Source organism: Patella vulgata, chromosome 2 (genome assembly GCF_932274485.2).
Source record: "Patella vulgata chromosome 2, xgPatVulg1.2, whole genome shotgun sequence".
Lineage (NCBI taxonomy): Eukaryota > Metazoa > Mollusca > Gastropoda > Patellidae > Patella > Patella vulgata.
In genome coordinates this window covers 6,260,280-6,275,560 of record NC_065880.2, presented here as the reverse complement: position 1 = coordinate 6,275,560, position 15,281 = coordinate 6,260,280, and the positions used below count along the sequence as shown (strand labels likewise).

Genomic DNA, 15,281 nt, shown 5'->3' with positions numbered 1-15,281 from the left:
CTTACGCCTCAAAATCAGGAATATTTACCAAAACCTGGCAGAACTGTTAATTCAAACCCTCTTCGTCCATTCTAGACCAAAAAATCAACAAAAATGGGCATGCAAAAGGGGAGAAAAAAGACAGAGAGAGAATTGCTATAAATAGACGAACTAGAATTTAATGGTGAAATTTAATGGTGGTCTGTCCCCAAGTGGAATAATAGATTTATCTCCCTTGCATATAAACCGAAACCATAAACAGGAAAAATTTACCAGACGACTACACTACACGAGTTCCTAGAGTAATAAGGGCTGTAAAAGGTGAGTTCCTAGAACAAAGGGCTGTAGAATGTGAGTTGCTAGGGTAAAAGGTTAGTTGCTAGGATAAAGTTTTGTCAAAGAGCGGACCACAAGGTGTGTATAAATGTAATTTTAACTAAGCCTTAGCTGAGGCTAGTAAGAATGTCGCCCGTCTATTAATAGAGCAATATTCTTTCTTTTTCCTATTTTTACCTAATAACCATTTTGGTAGACCATTTGGTTTAGAATCGAACGACAGTGTTTGGATTCACAGTTTCTGTCAGGATTTGCTGAATATTCGTGATTTTACGGCCGAGCCATCATGAATTAAAGGGACAATAACACTCTTGCTGGCTTGAAAGCTCCAGAAAATAAATAATATCTCTATTTAAATACTAGATGTTTAAGTGTCCTACCTGTAGTGTAAATTATCCATTACATCCTATTTTACTTGTGCAGAGGGTTCGAAAATATTTTTAAATCGAAGTTTCATTTGAAAAGGTTTACGTTAGACGTTTCAAACCATATGATTATGTTGAATTTTTCAAAATTTTAAATAAGGTGTGTTAAGATGAAATTTGTATCATCAATTAATTGAAATATTCTAAAATAGTACAATTTGTTGACCAGAATAAAGATTGGGACATATTATTCAGTTACAACAAGAGTGGTATTGAGCCTTTAACCACACATGAAATAGGGGAATCACCTAAACGTCACAGTCTGTTGATTCATTTGATCAAATTTAGAACAAAAACCAAATGGTCAACCGCCTTCAATATTTTTATCAGCTGATTGTGACATGTTGGTCTTTTTACCATTTTAAAGAATCAAATCGTGCATCGGACTGTAAAAAGAGAAAGTCATTGGCCGGAAAATTTCATGGATTTGACATTGAAGCCAATGGCAGAAAATAAGTGGTTGAAATCCTGATTTGTCAGAAAGAGTTACCTCCCATTAACCATTAACAGGGAAGATATTTACTCTACAATGTTAGGGTGACCCACGCACCTACAGAAATACAGTCAACCGCTGATAATTCGAGACTACCACTGAAGCGTGCACATTCGCCGTGTCGAGGCCAACTTTCTGACAGTATGATACTATAAATAGCCATGGCACGTGCAATTCTCTACAAATCTATCAACTATTACAGCCGTAAAAAAATTTTTGTTGACGATTTTGAATAGCAGTAAAATTAAGCTTCTTGGTTATTACAGCAGATTTAGAAATTACGTTCGTTTCATTTTTTAAATCGCTTTATCATTAACTGTACCGTTAAGAGCGGCATCTTTTGGTTTAGTACAAATAATATCTCTGAAACACTCGGGTTAGACAGGAACATGATACTATCAGTAGTTTCATTTTACTTTTACAAGCTTCTTAAAACAATTGTTGAGCTAGCTAACGTGCTCATTTCTAAATTCAATTTCTTGTTCTAGCTTTCTGTTATGTTTCGTAAAAGAGTAGTCTTGATTATCCCGACCTGTCAATCAGCCCTAGAATGGTCGATAGACTGGTTAAGCGAGACTAATTTCAAAACAAGGGCACGTAACCTATCTTTTACTCAAAAGTGTCTGGATGTTATGGACGACACATGGAACCAGTTTTCAGTCTATTATTTATACATGATAATGGTCATAGCTTATTAAGTACAACATGATCGTTTATTTAGTGACTATAATTGTGTGAAACTGATTTGAGGCTTGGCATATATATAAATATTGTGGCGAAATTGTCGAGATATATGGAGATATTTATTTATGGTGAGTCACCCTAACAATGTCGCCAATAAACAGGGGAAGAACATATTTCACCAGACATAAAACAAAATAAATGAGTTTCTAGTATAAAAGGCTGTGTTCAATTCAAATAGATATTTTCGTAAATTTCGACAGACACACGTTAGAATGTTCCCACCAGTTGACAAACTTTTAATAAAAAGTTTTATGTGGATCAATTAAATAAATTTTCTCCTAACTTAAATATGAATGGGCAGATTGGTCTGAATTGTTGCATACTTTGTAATGTAAACACGCCCGACTAAACTGCCTTAGTTAAATGCATAAAAAGAAAAAGAAATATTGTCGTCCAGTTAGATTTATTAAAATACACTTTGGCCATCGCCACTGATCGGCAATGTCTTTTTCTGTCCATTTAAATTATCTTGAAATCTAATTTGTGTCCAAAAAACTGCAAATAATAATTATTATTTCATCAGCGTGGAATTGTTAACATAGATAAGCTAATATTTAATGAATAAGTGAATAGAAGACATGTCTTTAAATGTCATTTATAATATACACCTTCTTGTATTATCAGTACATGACATTTCTTCGTATCATTGTGAATTTATTTGGGACAGGTAAATTTCACACCAAGTTGCATGTTGATTAACTATCAAACTCCCTTTACACCGCTTGAAATATGTCATAAATGACTCAATATCTATTTATGGTAAGGGGAAAACCCAGTTTAATAGCTCTTTGTATCAAGTCGTTTATTTGCATATTCATTCATGAATTTAAACATTGCACGCCTAGAGACTATGTAATCGAGTCTTGTAGAAAGCAGAATACTATTTCCAGTATCAATATTAATTCGTTCATCTTCTGATGTAAAATATCATCTGTAGAAGCCGATATAAGTAATTTAAAGTACAGTTATTCAAGGTAATGAGATCATTATTATTTAAACACGATAGGAATAAATAAATCTTCTTTAAATCTAGTTTAATATATGTATTGTATTAAACTATAACACATACTGTATGTAAAAACAGCTAGTAATGTAAGGGGCATTAAAGATTATTATCGTCATCAATATGGAGATGTGGCAGTATCCTTTTCAACAAAATCAATTAGTACCTGTGTTTCCATAAAGTATGTGTTATATTTGATTTAAATCTCCGCCATCCGATATTCTAGAGTAGGGGTGATAAAATTCATTTCGATTCAGGGACCACATGAATTAACAATTTATATACAAAGATATCAAGATAAAGAAAATTTTATTGATTTATTTGATTAAAATCGTTACATATTATAATACAATTCATTACTTTGAAATGGACGAAATTAGCCAACTTAGATATCTATGACATACAGTACAGAAGTCAGGGCCGTACTGAAACCGGAAAACAATAATAAATGATTTCCACCGCTAGTTTCATAGAATTATCGATACGTCAGTTTGTTGAAATTTGTTCAACGGGCCACATTTAAACTGTTGGTGGGCCAGATTTGGCCCGCGGGCAGTAATGCTAGAGGGTGAGTTGATCATATAGGCTTGCCATGTGAATTCATGTCTAAATGATAATTTATATAACATTTGAAGTTAATATAAAGACCTGTAATAAACAGATTTCACTCCAACATAATGCATCTTTAAATATAGAAATCGGGTTTGCTGACATGTCTATTAGCCTGGATTTTCAAGGTAACAATAGACCTGACGTGTTGTTTGCTAACTGGGTGGACATTATTATATTGTGAGCAGTAGGGCGAATAGCTGAACAATTGTTAGACAGATCAAGACAAGGTAATATCTAGGGTTTTATAACATTGTATATAATATATTAGAATCAAACAAAGCTGGTATGTATATACTTAAACCTTGTTTAGTTTTCAAAGATATATCTTAATGTACATGTATTGTAGGCCTATTCATCTCTATGATTTGTTAAATAATGTTGTATGAACCCTGTCTTATATAATCTAGTCTATGATACTAATATATTTATTAGTAATGTACTGCCTTGTATGCTACTAAGGGGGTGCTCGATTCGGACAGAATTGCAATCGGGTAACGCGGAATTCAGTCCTGTCACAGTTCTGTCAGTCCTGACCATGGAGGTGGTGTGAATAGAATCGTGACGTGTTTAAACACAACAAATATGTTTGGCCTGCATGGTTGATTGAGATATTTTCTTATTCAGTTGACGCATGCGTTATAACCCGAAATACCCCTTTTCACTCGAGTGTCACTAATTTGGGGGATTGCGAGAATTCAATTCTGGAATGTTCAATCGAGTAGACCTATAGAGAATCACTCAAAGTTAGGGTAGATATTGCCCCTCCCATATTCGGTTTACAAAGTCATGATAACAGATTGACAGCTGTCAGTCGGGGTCAAGGTTCGGGTTCAAGGCTTGGTATTCTTCTTAATTTCCACCTACTAGTATCGTGAATGCTAACTGTAGGGTGGTTGGAGAGCTTCGGAAATTTCCAGAGGCGACAATGGGGTTAGTATTCCTCAAAATACTCATTCATTTAAAGGGTTCATTGTGGACTCCGGAAATTTCCGTACCTCCCCAACCAGCCTACAATTAGCATCTCCCTATTGGTATAGTATTCATAATCCGTGTGTCAATGATAAGCTCCACCCACTTTTCAGATAAATACTAATATATAGCATCCACTCATTTTATTATACCAACCCCTGATACAACTATATATATTGACTTCTAATAATACATACTTCACGTCATCGATGTGTGAATATACCATTATTACAAGGGTATATCTAACAACTCGGATAATAACATAGCAATATCTGGGACAATTGTTACTTTTGTTTCTTCATAAGACGTCAAAATATCTGAAATAGGAGACAAAATAACAGAAGCAAAACAAAATCGGAGTGAAGTAGGCAATAACAATGTTTTATATTTTAAAAGAAAAAAAAAATCACCAAGTCAAATATTGTTGAATAAAGTAATTATATCATCTATTGAAATATTAAAGTAGTTGACGATATATCCATTGATTAGAAAGGCATATTTTACTATTATCTTATCTGATACGTTTTAATTTTGATATACCACATAGGCTATAGCTGGGTGACTCTTTAATATAGAATATATGAAATCAAATATTTGTATATTATTTGTAAATTCTTGGTTACACTGAACTTCTGTCATTATTTGATTATTTGTCCATGATATGTCTCTTTAACTGAATCGTGATCAACCAGGTGTGATGACATTATCTCTGTCTTGTATCATACGATACTTGTATTATAAAACACATATGTACATGTATATACAGTTGAGTAGACGGGCATCTCAATTGACACTTACTATAGCAAGAGAGACTGTAATTAAGGTACGATCCAAAGAGTAAATCTAGAACTAGATCAATATTTTATTATTGATTATATTATTGATTTATATTATAGATATCTGGTATTTTATATTGATTTTATTATTGATTATATTATTGATTTATATTATAGATATCTGGTATGGTCATATCTTGATAAAATTATCTCAATTAACAGATATCAAAGAAAATGGCTGGCGTCTCCAGTGTATCAGGTAATTAACCTAATATTTTAATCTGTGTTGAATTTTATAATGATGTAGTATTTTTAGAAAGGGTCAAATATTTTGTAGGCATCGGTATAAATGATTTGAGGTCGTCCTTAATATGATATTGTCGAAATGAATACTATATTGAATAAAAGATATAGATACATGTTCAGGGATCAGACACTGTATGGAGTCTAACAGAACGGGTTAAATTCTTGCTGCATTCCTTTGTCATATTACAATAACTGTTAATTATATGTCGCCATCAAGAATCATGCAGTTGTTTCTTGTGGCAAATTGTTTCCCTTGTCATATTTGGACGGAAATTATACTCAAAGCTCTGTTACGCACGTCTCATCCGACTGACTAGGTATTTTTCCATGTCACCTCCTGGCTTATTACCCTGTGCCAGATTCACTTAGTGACTGTAGCCCCACAGAACGGACAGAAAATCAGTTACAGGGCATTAACAGCTGATAAATAAACCTTGTTGTTATAATATTATTGGTAATCATACAAATTATTATTATAGATACAGTTATAATATTGTACTGTATATTTTCTCAGTAGAATACCCAGAGAGCTCACCCGATGCTAAGAGGAGAAAGGTTATAACTCGAAGAGAGAAAGGGAAGATGTTACCTGAAGATAACTTGAGGATAATATCTAACTATGTGTATTTAACCGAGAATCTGGCTCCTCTACAACCATTATTAGACAGTTTATATGAAAAACAAGTACTAAATGAAGATGACTTGGAAAAAATCAGAAGAGCGGAATCAAGGAGTACAAAAGCAATGATACGTCAATTTCTAGATATTCTTCGGACTTGTGGTATAAATGCATATTCTAAATTCATTCATTGTTTAAATGAATTTGGATATGGAGCAGTAGCTGAACAATTAGCATCGGGTAAGTAAATTAGCACAATTTATATATTTTAATTTGTCAGTAATATTCATTTAAATATTTTCCCTTCAGGGATTCTCCTATTATTCTTATATTAATAAGATGAATCGAGTTAATCGCTGAAAATTTTCTCTTTCAGATATGTAACATAACATTATTTTGTTATTGTCCCCCGCCTTTCGAAGAAAGCAGGGGACTATTAAAATGGGTTCGTCCGTCTGTCTGTCCGTCTGTCTGTCAGTCTGTCTGTCCGTCTGTCTGTCCGTCTGTCCGTCCGTCTGTCTGTCCGTCACACTTTTTGGGACACAATAACTCTCTTCCTAATTGAAATAGAATGTTCAAACTTGGTGTATGTGTTTATTAGGTCAATGCCTTGATGGAGTTCGAAGATGAGCATTTTCCGCTTAGGGTAAGCAGAGATAAGCAATTTGATTGGTTGATGCTTTGGGACACGATAACTCTCTTCCTAATTGGGCTAGAATGTTCAAACTTGGTGTATGTGTTGATTAGGTCAATGCCTTGATGGAGTTCGAAGATGAGCATTTTCCGCTTAGGGTAAGCAGAGATAAGCAATTTGATTGGTTGATGCTTTGGGACACGATAACTTTTAATTGAGCTAGAATGTTCAAACTTGGTGTATGTGTTTATTAGGTCAATGCCTTGATGGAGTTCGAAGATGAGCATTTTCCGCTTAGGGTAAGCAGAGATAAGCAATTTGATTGGTTGATACTTTGGGGCACGATAACTCTCTTCCTAATTGAGCTAGAATGTTCAAACTTGGTGTATGTGTTGATTAGGTCAATGCCTTGATGGTGTTCGAAGATGAGCATTTTCCGCTTAGGGTAAGCAGAGATAAGCAATTTGATTGGTTGATGCTTTGGGACACGATAACTTTAGTTCTAATTAAGTGAGATTGATGAAACTTGGTGTATAGATTTATTATATGAATACCTTAACTAAGTTCGATAATGAACATTTTTTGCTGAGGGTAAGCAGAGTGATAAGCAATTTGATTGGTAGAAACTTTGGAACACAATAACTCTCCTTCTAATTGAGGTAGAATGTTCAAACTTGGCATAGGTGTCTATTAGGTGAATGTTTAAACTTGATGTATATGTAGATGTTCATTAGGTGAATGTCTTGACTGAGTTCAATAATTAACATTTCGAGCTGAAGCTAAGCAGAGCTAATCGATTTCATTTGTCGATGGTTTGGGACAAGATAATCTTGATTCTATCTGATAGAGAGTGATGAAACTTAGTGAAAAAAATAAATGTGCGATTAATTAATATGTGTCATCTATTTATTTTGCAATTTCGGCGGGGGACATCAGCCTCACTGTTGGCTTGTTTATAATAATTTCAGATATTGATATGGATGGTATTGTTGAAAGGGAAGAGAAAGAATCAGAGGAAGATGACAAATATTTACAGTTACAGGAAAGACTTCAACAAATAAAACAAGAAAAACAGATAAGTGAAAAGGAGAACCAAAGGATAAAAATGACGTTGAACTCGTTAAGGTTAGCTGTAAAAACAAAAACCAATATCTTTGTTCGATTCAAGTCAGAGATGAGAACAAAAACGAAGCTATTGGACCAACTAAAAGAGGAAAGGGACTCAAGAAATGAAGACCTACAAATGACGAAAGTGAGAAACAGTATTTTGTGCGATGAACTGGACCGAATTTATGAACAAAACGTTATTATAGACAGAATTAAAGAAGAAATTGAAGACGATGATAATGGACAAGGTAAACCAGGATAAACTGTGTTTGATATTTAACAACCAGTGGCTGTATATTTAGTATTATGTTCAGAGCAGAGTACATTCTTGGCCAACCCCAATATACAGTAACTTGACTCTTTTATGAATAATTTATACGGAGAGAACCGTTTACACTATCTGATATATATACCATTCCTTTAATGGAATTCTTTATCCATTTATTTATCCATAAGTGACAAATGGCGTACCCGATCTTATAACAGCCAGATTCGTTTGGTGCATTTTGATTTTAAAGATTTAAATCTGAAACTAATATTACGTGTTTATATCCATTTAGTTTATATCTGTCTTTTTTTTATTTATTATCTCAATATTTCAAATGTAGGAATAAATGATTCCGGTTATTCACCAGTTGATATTCAAGCAACAGATGGGAAACTGCTTGTAAAACAAGAACCTCTAGATGTAAATGAGACAGATGATATAGACTGTAGTCTACCACCAGATGATAAACCACTTGACGGCATTACAACAGGTAATATAAAATATGATATATTCCTATTTCGGCAGTTCATGTACTGTAAATTATTGCCGTGTTGTCTTCACTAATGGATTTTTTCACTTGATTCCCCTACAGGAGTTGTTACATAGCGACTTTATATGTTCTCCAATTGTAACATTGAAAATTATTCTCACTCTGAAGAAGTCACTTACATGTGTGACCAACAACATCTAGCAATTAAGACAGAAGATCATTGACTAAAGCGCATACTATCAACCAATCAGAATACAGATAATAATAATACATAATAAGTAGTCTTATGGGCGCTAAAATCCACATCACAATAGAGAAATGCTCTTAGCAGTTTGTAGTGTGGTGTCTGAAGCAAACATTGATCAGATATCATAATCCACTACCTAGAAATGAAACAAAATGTCATACATAGCCTTGTTGACATTAATTAAAAATAGAGTACCATTGACCATCATTGTAACTTTTCTGATTTTGTTTCTTAAATTTAAAGTATATGTTTATATCTCAAAATACTCTTGTGGGATCAATTTTGGTACATACCGGGTCATCATTTTGTGGATTAATGCCCGCAATTACAGTTTATAAAACCTCTAGAAATCAAAACGTTTGATTCGATTTTGATTAACGTTCAAATATATATGTATACATAACACAACAATCGTAGATGAGTTATGATGTTTTTCCGACCGTAACTTAAATTCCCCCCCCCCCCTTTACACAAACAGTAGATCGTTTGTTTTTTGGAGCTTAACATCTGCTTCTACTTTGGGTGATATCGCAGACAATAAAATAGTAGAATTGCATGTAATATGATATTGTCCAATATCTTCTTGTTTCACATGTACGTTCAGACAACAAAGATAACCTAGTTTAAAGATGGTCAGGGTTTTTAACCACTATCAGAACGGTATATACGAACAGGTAGTTAACTAATATTAATATTATATAATTTCAGATGATGTTAAATATAGTCAGACATCTATACAAAACAATAATATGGCCACCATCACATCAACAACTTCATTATTAAACCAACCATTTGTTACACAAGATGTAATAACAACTAACTATAATAAAACAACCGACAACAATATAATGGACGAGGAATCAATACGTAAAACTTGTCTACGTGGTACACTTGATGAAGTCAACAATTTAATACAAAAAAATATAAATGTAAATATTCCTGTCTATGGACTACCACCAATATTTTATTGTGTTCAATCTAAAATTAACCCAATGGAGAAGGTAAAATTACTCTACTCTGCTGGTGCCATGTTAAATGTCAAGGATAATAATGGTCGTAGTATATTACACCATGCTTGTTGGTATAGTACAACAGACTCAGACTGTATACAATATTTACTGGAACAAGGACTTGATAAAGATGGTAGGGATGATAATAATAAGACACCAGTATTTTATTGTATTCTATCTGACAAACAAATAGTAGAGAAGTTAAAGTTACTCTACTCTGCGGGTGCCATGTTAGATGTTAAGAGTGATTTTGGTAGTTTATTAGAATATGCTCGTCTGTTCGGTAACACAGAATGTGAATCATATTTACGTGAAATAGGCCTTGATAAATAGAATATAAATAATCATACAACATCTTTATTTTACTAGTTAATAATTATATTAGAACTAAATGAAAATGTTTTGTTTTATTTTGATGTAAATTTAAAGATTTGTTATAAACCATTTTCTGTGAATATCAACAAAATTCTGTACACAGACAGGCTACCTGTCATTAAAACTAGTAACATGCGATTACAACGTCACAGGTCAATAGGTCACGTTAAATCTATTTATAAACAAATTGAAAGTAGTATTACCAGGTTGAATAACAGGAATAGAAAATCAACTGATGTGATGTTTTGGTGGTCATCAAAGTCAACTTTAACCCAATATTGTTTTAAATAACAACACAATGAATTATATTAACCAAGAGATAAGATTGCAGAGGAATCAGAATAATATTTGAAATGATGTTTAAAGAATATATTTACTATAGAAGGTAAGAAAAATTAATTTATTTTTCATTTTATAAATTAACATCCACTTTTCTGATGTCAGAGTTAAAAATACCCAATATCATTAAATGATTCCTAGAATATATCTCTCCAGATTTCTTTGTTTATATTTGTTGCAGTTGATTCTGTCTATCTTGACATAGATTAGTCATTTACAATTTTATTTAGAATATGTTTTTAGCCATGTGATATTTTTGAGTGATGCGATTCTGCAGATAAGTTTAAAATTCTTATTTAAGGGGAGATTTACTATTTTATTTAGAAATGTTTGTAAATTGTTTTTATTGAGTGAGGTACAAGGAAGACAAGTTTTAAATTGAGGTTTAAGGGGAGATAAGTCAAATAAGAGTTATCCTTTCTGGATGATATAGAAGTAGGATTTAATCCATTATTTGACCAACTGATACTGTTAAAAAATAGAATTTCTAAGAATTGAACCTTAAAGTTACATTGATAGTTTCTGTGTAAAAAAAACTACAAAATATATCTAAAAAATTAGAATAATTTTAAAAATAGTATAAACAATACCTTGATATGTTTTTAGCGCCTTGTAAATATTCTCTCCATTATCTATAAAAGAAAACCTATGTTTTGTTTATGTTTTTCAGAGCTGCTACATTCATTAAAAGTTGTTTGTGATTATTTGATACGTGATTGTGTCAAGAAATATCCACTAGAAAACTGTCCACTGTTTTAGCGGAAGATCCTGAGGTAGGCCTGATCTTTTTTTTATATTTTATTGTCTAATAACCAAAGCGTATTAATTCTCTAACAACAAACTTGACAAAGACTGTATAATATTAATAATGGTTTAATCTAGGATGCAGCCCTTTATAAACTAGTTAGAAACACAAAAAGTTTTAAATCTGTGAAATTTATCAAGAGGCAGAACTACTGCAATAGGTTGATATGTGAACAGGGGATCATAAAGATATACCACTGTTGATATTCTTATTTTTTTTTCTTAATTAAATTAAATTTGAAATAATTAATTTGAGTACCGGTAGATTTTAGCATGGATTAAGATGTAGACAATTAGATAATATGTGAAAAATGATGCATCAAGACTTTAAGATGGAACAATCAGATAAAGTGTGAAAAATATTTTATTTCAGAATCAACTGAAAGGTCGTAGTGAGTTTATTGTGGTCATCTGTTTCATAATGGTTGTTTAGATACGTACATGAAAACACCTCCATTTATAGGTAAATATTTATAATACTGCTGGCAGTCATGGCGACCATCTTCATTACCTGAATGGGTGAAGAAAATTAAAACTTAAACCCCATTTCATATCATACAGTTATAATCCCACTTACCATATCATATAGTTATAATCCTGCTTACCATATCATATAGTTATAATCCTGCTTACCATATCAAATAGTTATAATCCTGCTTACCATATCATATAGTTATAATCCTGCTTACCATATCATAAAGTTATAATCCTGCTTACCATATCATATTGTTATAATCCTGCTGAAATGGTATGGTTATTGAGTGTTACTTTATTTAATTAATTTGTGTTACATTTAAAATAAATAATAACACATAATATAAGATTATTATAAATAGTTCAAGCATGTCTCCTTTAACATATGTCTTTAAAGACATAGCTTATGTTTGTTTTTGTTTTTTAGGAGGTAAAAATATCCTTTCTGTGATAAATGAATTTATCATGAAAAATGGAAAGTGTCAGCTGAAGTAATGGAGAATTGATGGGCACATAAACAAGCTAAACAAAGAGAACTAGAAGAATTTGTAGATTTCTTAAAAGATTGAAATAATTTATAATATACCTCTACTTTTGTCGATAAAAATACCAAATATATATATTCTACAATCTAGGCTTCAAATTTACAATTTACTTACGAAAATATTTATTTACATTTTATTCAATGTCTCTAATATTTGAAATATTGTAAAAATTGAATCACTGACGGGCGTGCCAGACCCCCCAAAAATTCTGTTGAGTTTTTACAAAGATATGATGAATGAAAAATTGGGTCAATATTCGGAATCTTCTACAGATGATATAAATGGGATATGATCAAAAGTCAAGGCCACCTGTAATCTTCGTTAAAATCTTCTGATTACTCTTTTTTCAATCCGACTCAGGAGATTAATTATGCTTTCTTCAAGAAGTATTATATAAGATTTAGATAAAGAGCTAACAGTTCTAGTTATAATAATAGTTCTTGTTGCTTGTGGTGAGCCTATATAAGATTTAGATAAAGAGCTAACAGTTCTAGCTATAATAATAGTTCTTGTTGCTTGTGGTGAGCCTATATAAGATTTAGATAAAGAGCTAACAGTTCTAGCTATAATAATAGTTCTTGTTGCTTGTGGTGAGTCTATATAAGATTTAGATAAAGAGCTAACAGTTCTAGCTATAATAATAGTTCCTGTTGCTTGTGGTGAGTCTATATAAGATTTAGATAAAGAGCTAACAGTTCTAGCTATAATAAAAGTTCTTATTGCTTGTGGTGAGCCTATAGGAGGCATGATTCAAGCTCTCGTATGTTTTAAAAACATTTTTATAATTCTTTCACACGGCCATCACAACCCTTTGTGTTGCTCCAGGGTAAAAGTTTCAGTGACCCCCTCCCCCCTCTTGCATACTGTAACTGCTTTGTTCAATGCCTAGGCTCACTTGACTTTTATGATTTAAAGACATTTTAAAATACAATTTTTTATATTTTTAACACTTTATCTAAATAACTATGTATAAAATCAACTTATATGTAAAATTGTTAGATTTATTTTCCCTTCAACTCTCCATTTGATCGAAAAACTCTAATATATATCTTGGAAAAATCATAATTCTACCCTCTCTATTTGCTGAAATATGAACTGGTTTACACAGATTTTGTGGAAGTCAAGGCTGCTGAATTGCTACCTCACTTAGGTAATTTGCCGCCCCCCACCCACCCCAAGACGTGTCGCATCTGGGCATATGTTCTCGCAGCCCCTCCCTATATGAGGGTCCTGTTCTTACACCCATCTCACAAATTATAAATATCTTCTTTGAGCGGCATTTAGCAATTGACATACGTAATACAAAAAAACATATATGGAAAAACATAATATGGAATAGTAATTGTGTTCCATATTATGTTTTTTTGTAAATTATAAATAGTATTATTTAATAAACAAATGTAAAATTGTTTTTAGTTCATTTACATATAAATAAAAAACCAGCATCCCAGTGTGTACATATTGGTGTGCACGTAAAAGAACCATTGGCAGTTGGAAATCGACAAAGAGGTTCATGGAAAGGTTGCACTGTCTGGGCAAAATTCTCCTACCTTGCATTGCCCACAAAATTATAGAAATATGTTTGTTGCTAAATGACTGTCAGTAGTCTTTTTACATGCTTGTCACTGTGTTCACGACTGGATCTCTGTTTTTTAAGGCCATCCAAACTACTTGTCAGCTGTACAGATGAAAATCAGGCTGGTTAATTCTAATTGGGTTTCACCTTCAGTGTACAGCTGTGGCTTTCCAGTTTAGATAACGCTGGACTTTATTGAATTATGAAAAGGTCGCTTGATTTACATATTAACATGACTATGGTTCCAATAACATGTTTCTTCCCATTGTCTAAAACTAATAGATATTCCTAGGGATGTGTCACTTATGTGCTTGATATTCACTAAATTGCACCTTTGATTTTAACGAGGGCCTGACAAGGAACAGCTTCTTGTCGTTCGAGGGGCACGTATTATGTCCAACAACGGGATCAAATCCGGGACCTCCTGGATATAGCGCTTTATTCACTGAGCCACCGCTGCTCCTCGAGTTATACATTATACTCACAGAGGGACAAAAATAGAAATGGGGTTTAACGTCCACTCAACATAAACTAGGTCGGCACTAACATATGGTTTAATTTTATTTCATTAATTCACCTGCGTGTAGGGATTTTTAGCAGTGCGAGAAAACCTTTGAGGTTGGACAGGCGACCCTACTCCTTGACACATTCGAGTGGGGATTCGAAACCACACCACTTGACTCAATGACAGACCTTGTGATCTCACGCGCACGCTTTAAACCACTAGCCCCCCCACCCACCCACCCACTTTATACTCTTGTGGTTAAGCATCGCGAATTGGATTTGATGTTTGACGAGGACAAAGATTTGCATTCTGTCCCATCAAAGTAGACCTAAGCAAGCACACACTTAAAACATTAATATAGGTTGGTATGTTATTTGGGATAAAACAAAAGAACTTGTTGGTTTTCATATAAATTTATTCAATACACAATGAAGGCAATTCACGAATGTATATCATATTATGGTAGGTAAAAACTAGCACTAATGTTAGTAGGTCAGTAAACTACTTTTATCATTTGTCAAATTAATTAACAATTAAAAAAAAACTATAATAACTCAGTTAGCGATTCCTGATAATTTGTTCTTGTTGCTACTATAATATGTGCTATATAAATTGTATGACCTGTATCTATTACACTAACATATA

The 15,281-nt window shown here is 32.8% G+C and overlaps 1 protein-coding gene across 4 annotated transcripts; it reads left to right on the top strand.

The window, feature by feature from the left end:
• Positions 1-210: 210 nt before the first annotated feature.
• On the top strand, positions 211-13,869 carry LOC126810245 (uncharacterized). 4 transcript variants are annotated; one of them, XM_056098569.1, is made up of 9 exons: positions 211-300; positions 5,515-5,596; positions 6,161-6,502; positions 7,865-8,251; positions 8,612-8,761; positions 9,717-10,778; positions 11,403-11,505; positions 11,910-11,999; positions 12,438-13,869. In XM_056098569.1, the coding sequence occupies exons 2-6, from the start codon at positions 5,572-5,574 to the stop codon at positions 10,349-10,351; spliced, it is 1,539 nt and encodes a 512-aa protein (XP_055954544.1). In that variant the 5' UTR covers positions 211-300; positions 5,515-5,571; the 3' UTR covers positions 10,352-10,778; positions 11,403-11,505; positions 11,910-11,999; positions 12,438-13,869. The 4 variants fall into 4 exon arrangements, with proteins under 4 accessions (XP_055954544.1, XP_055954542.1, XP_055954545.1 ...); XM_056098567.1 differs by having other exon boundaries at positions 6,158-6,502; XM_056098570.1 differs by lacking the exon at positions 211-300 and adding an exon at positions 1,951-2,951.
• Positions 13,870-15,281: the final 1,412 nt, after the last annotated feature.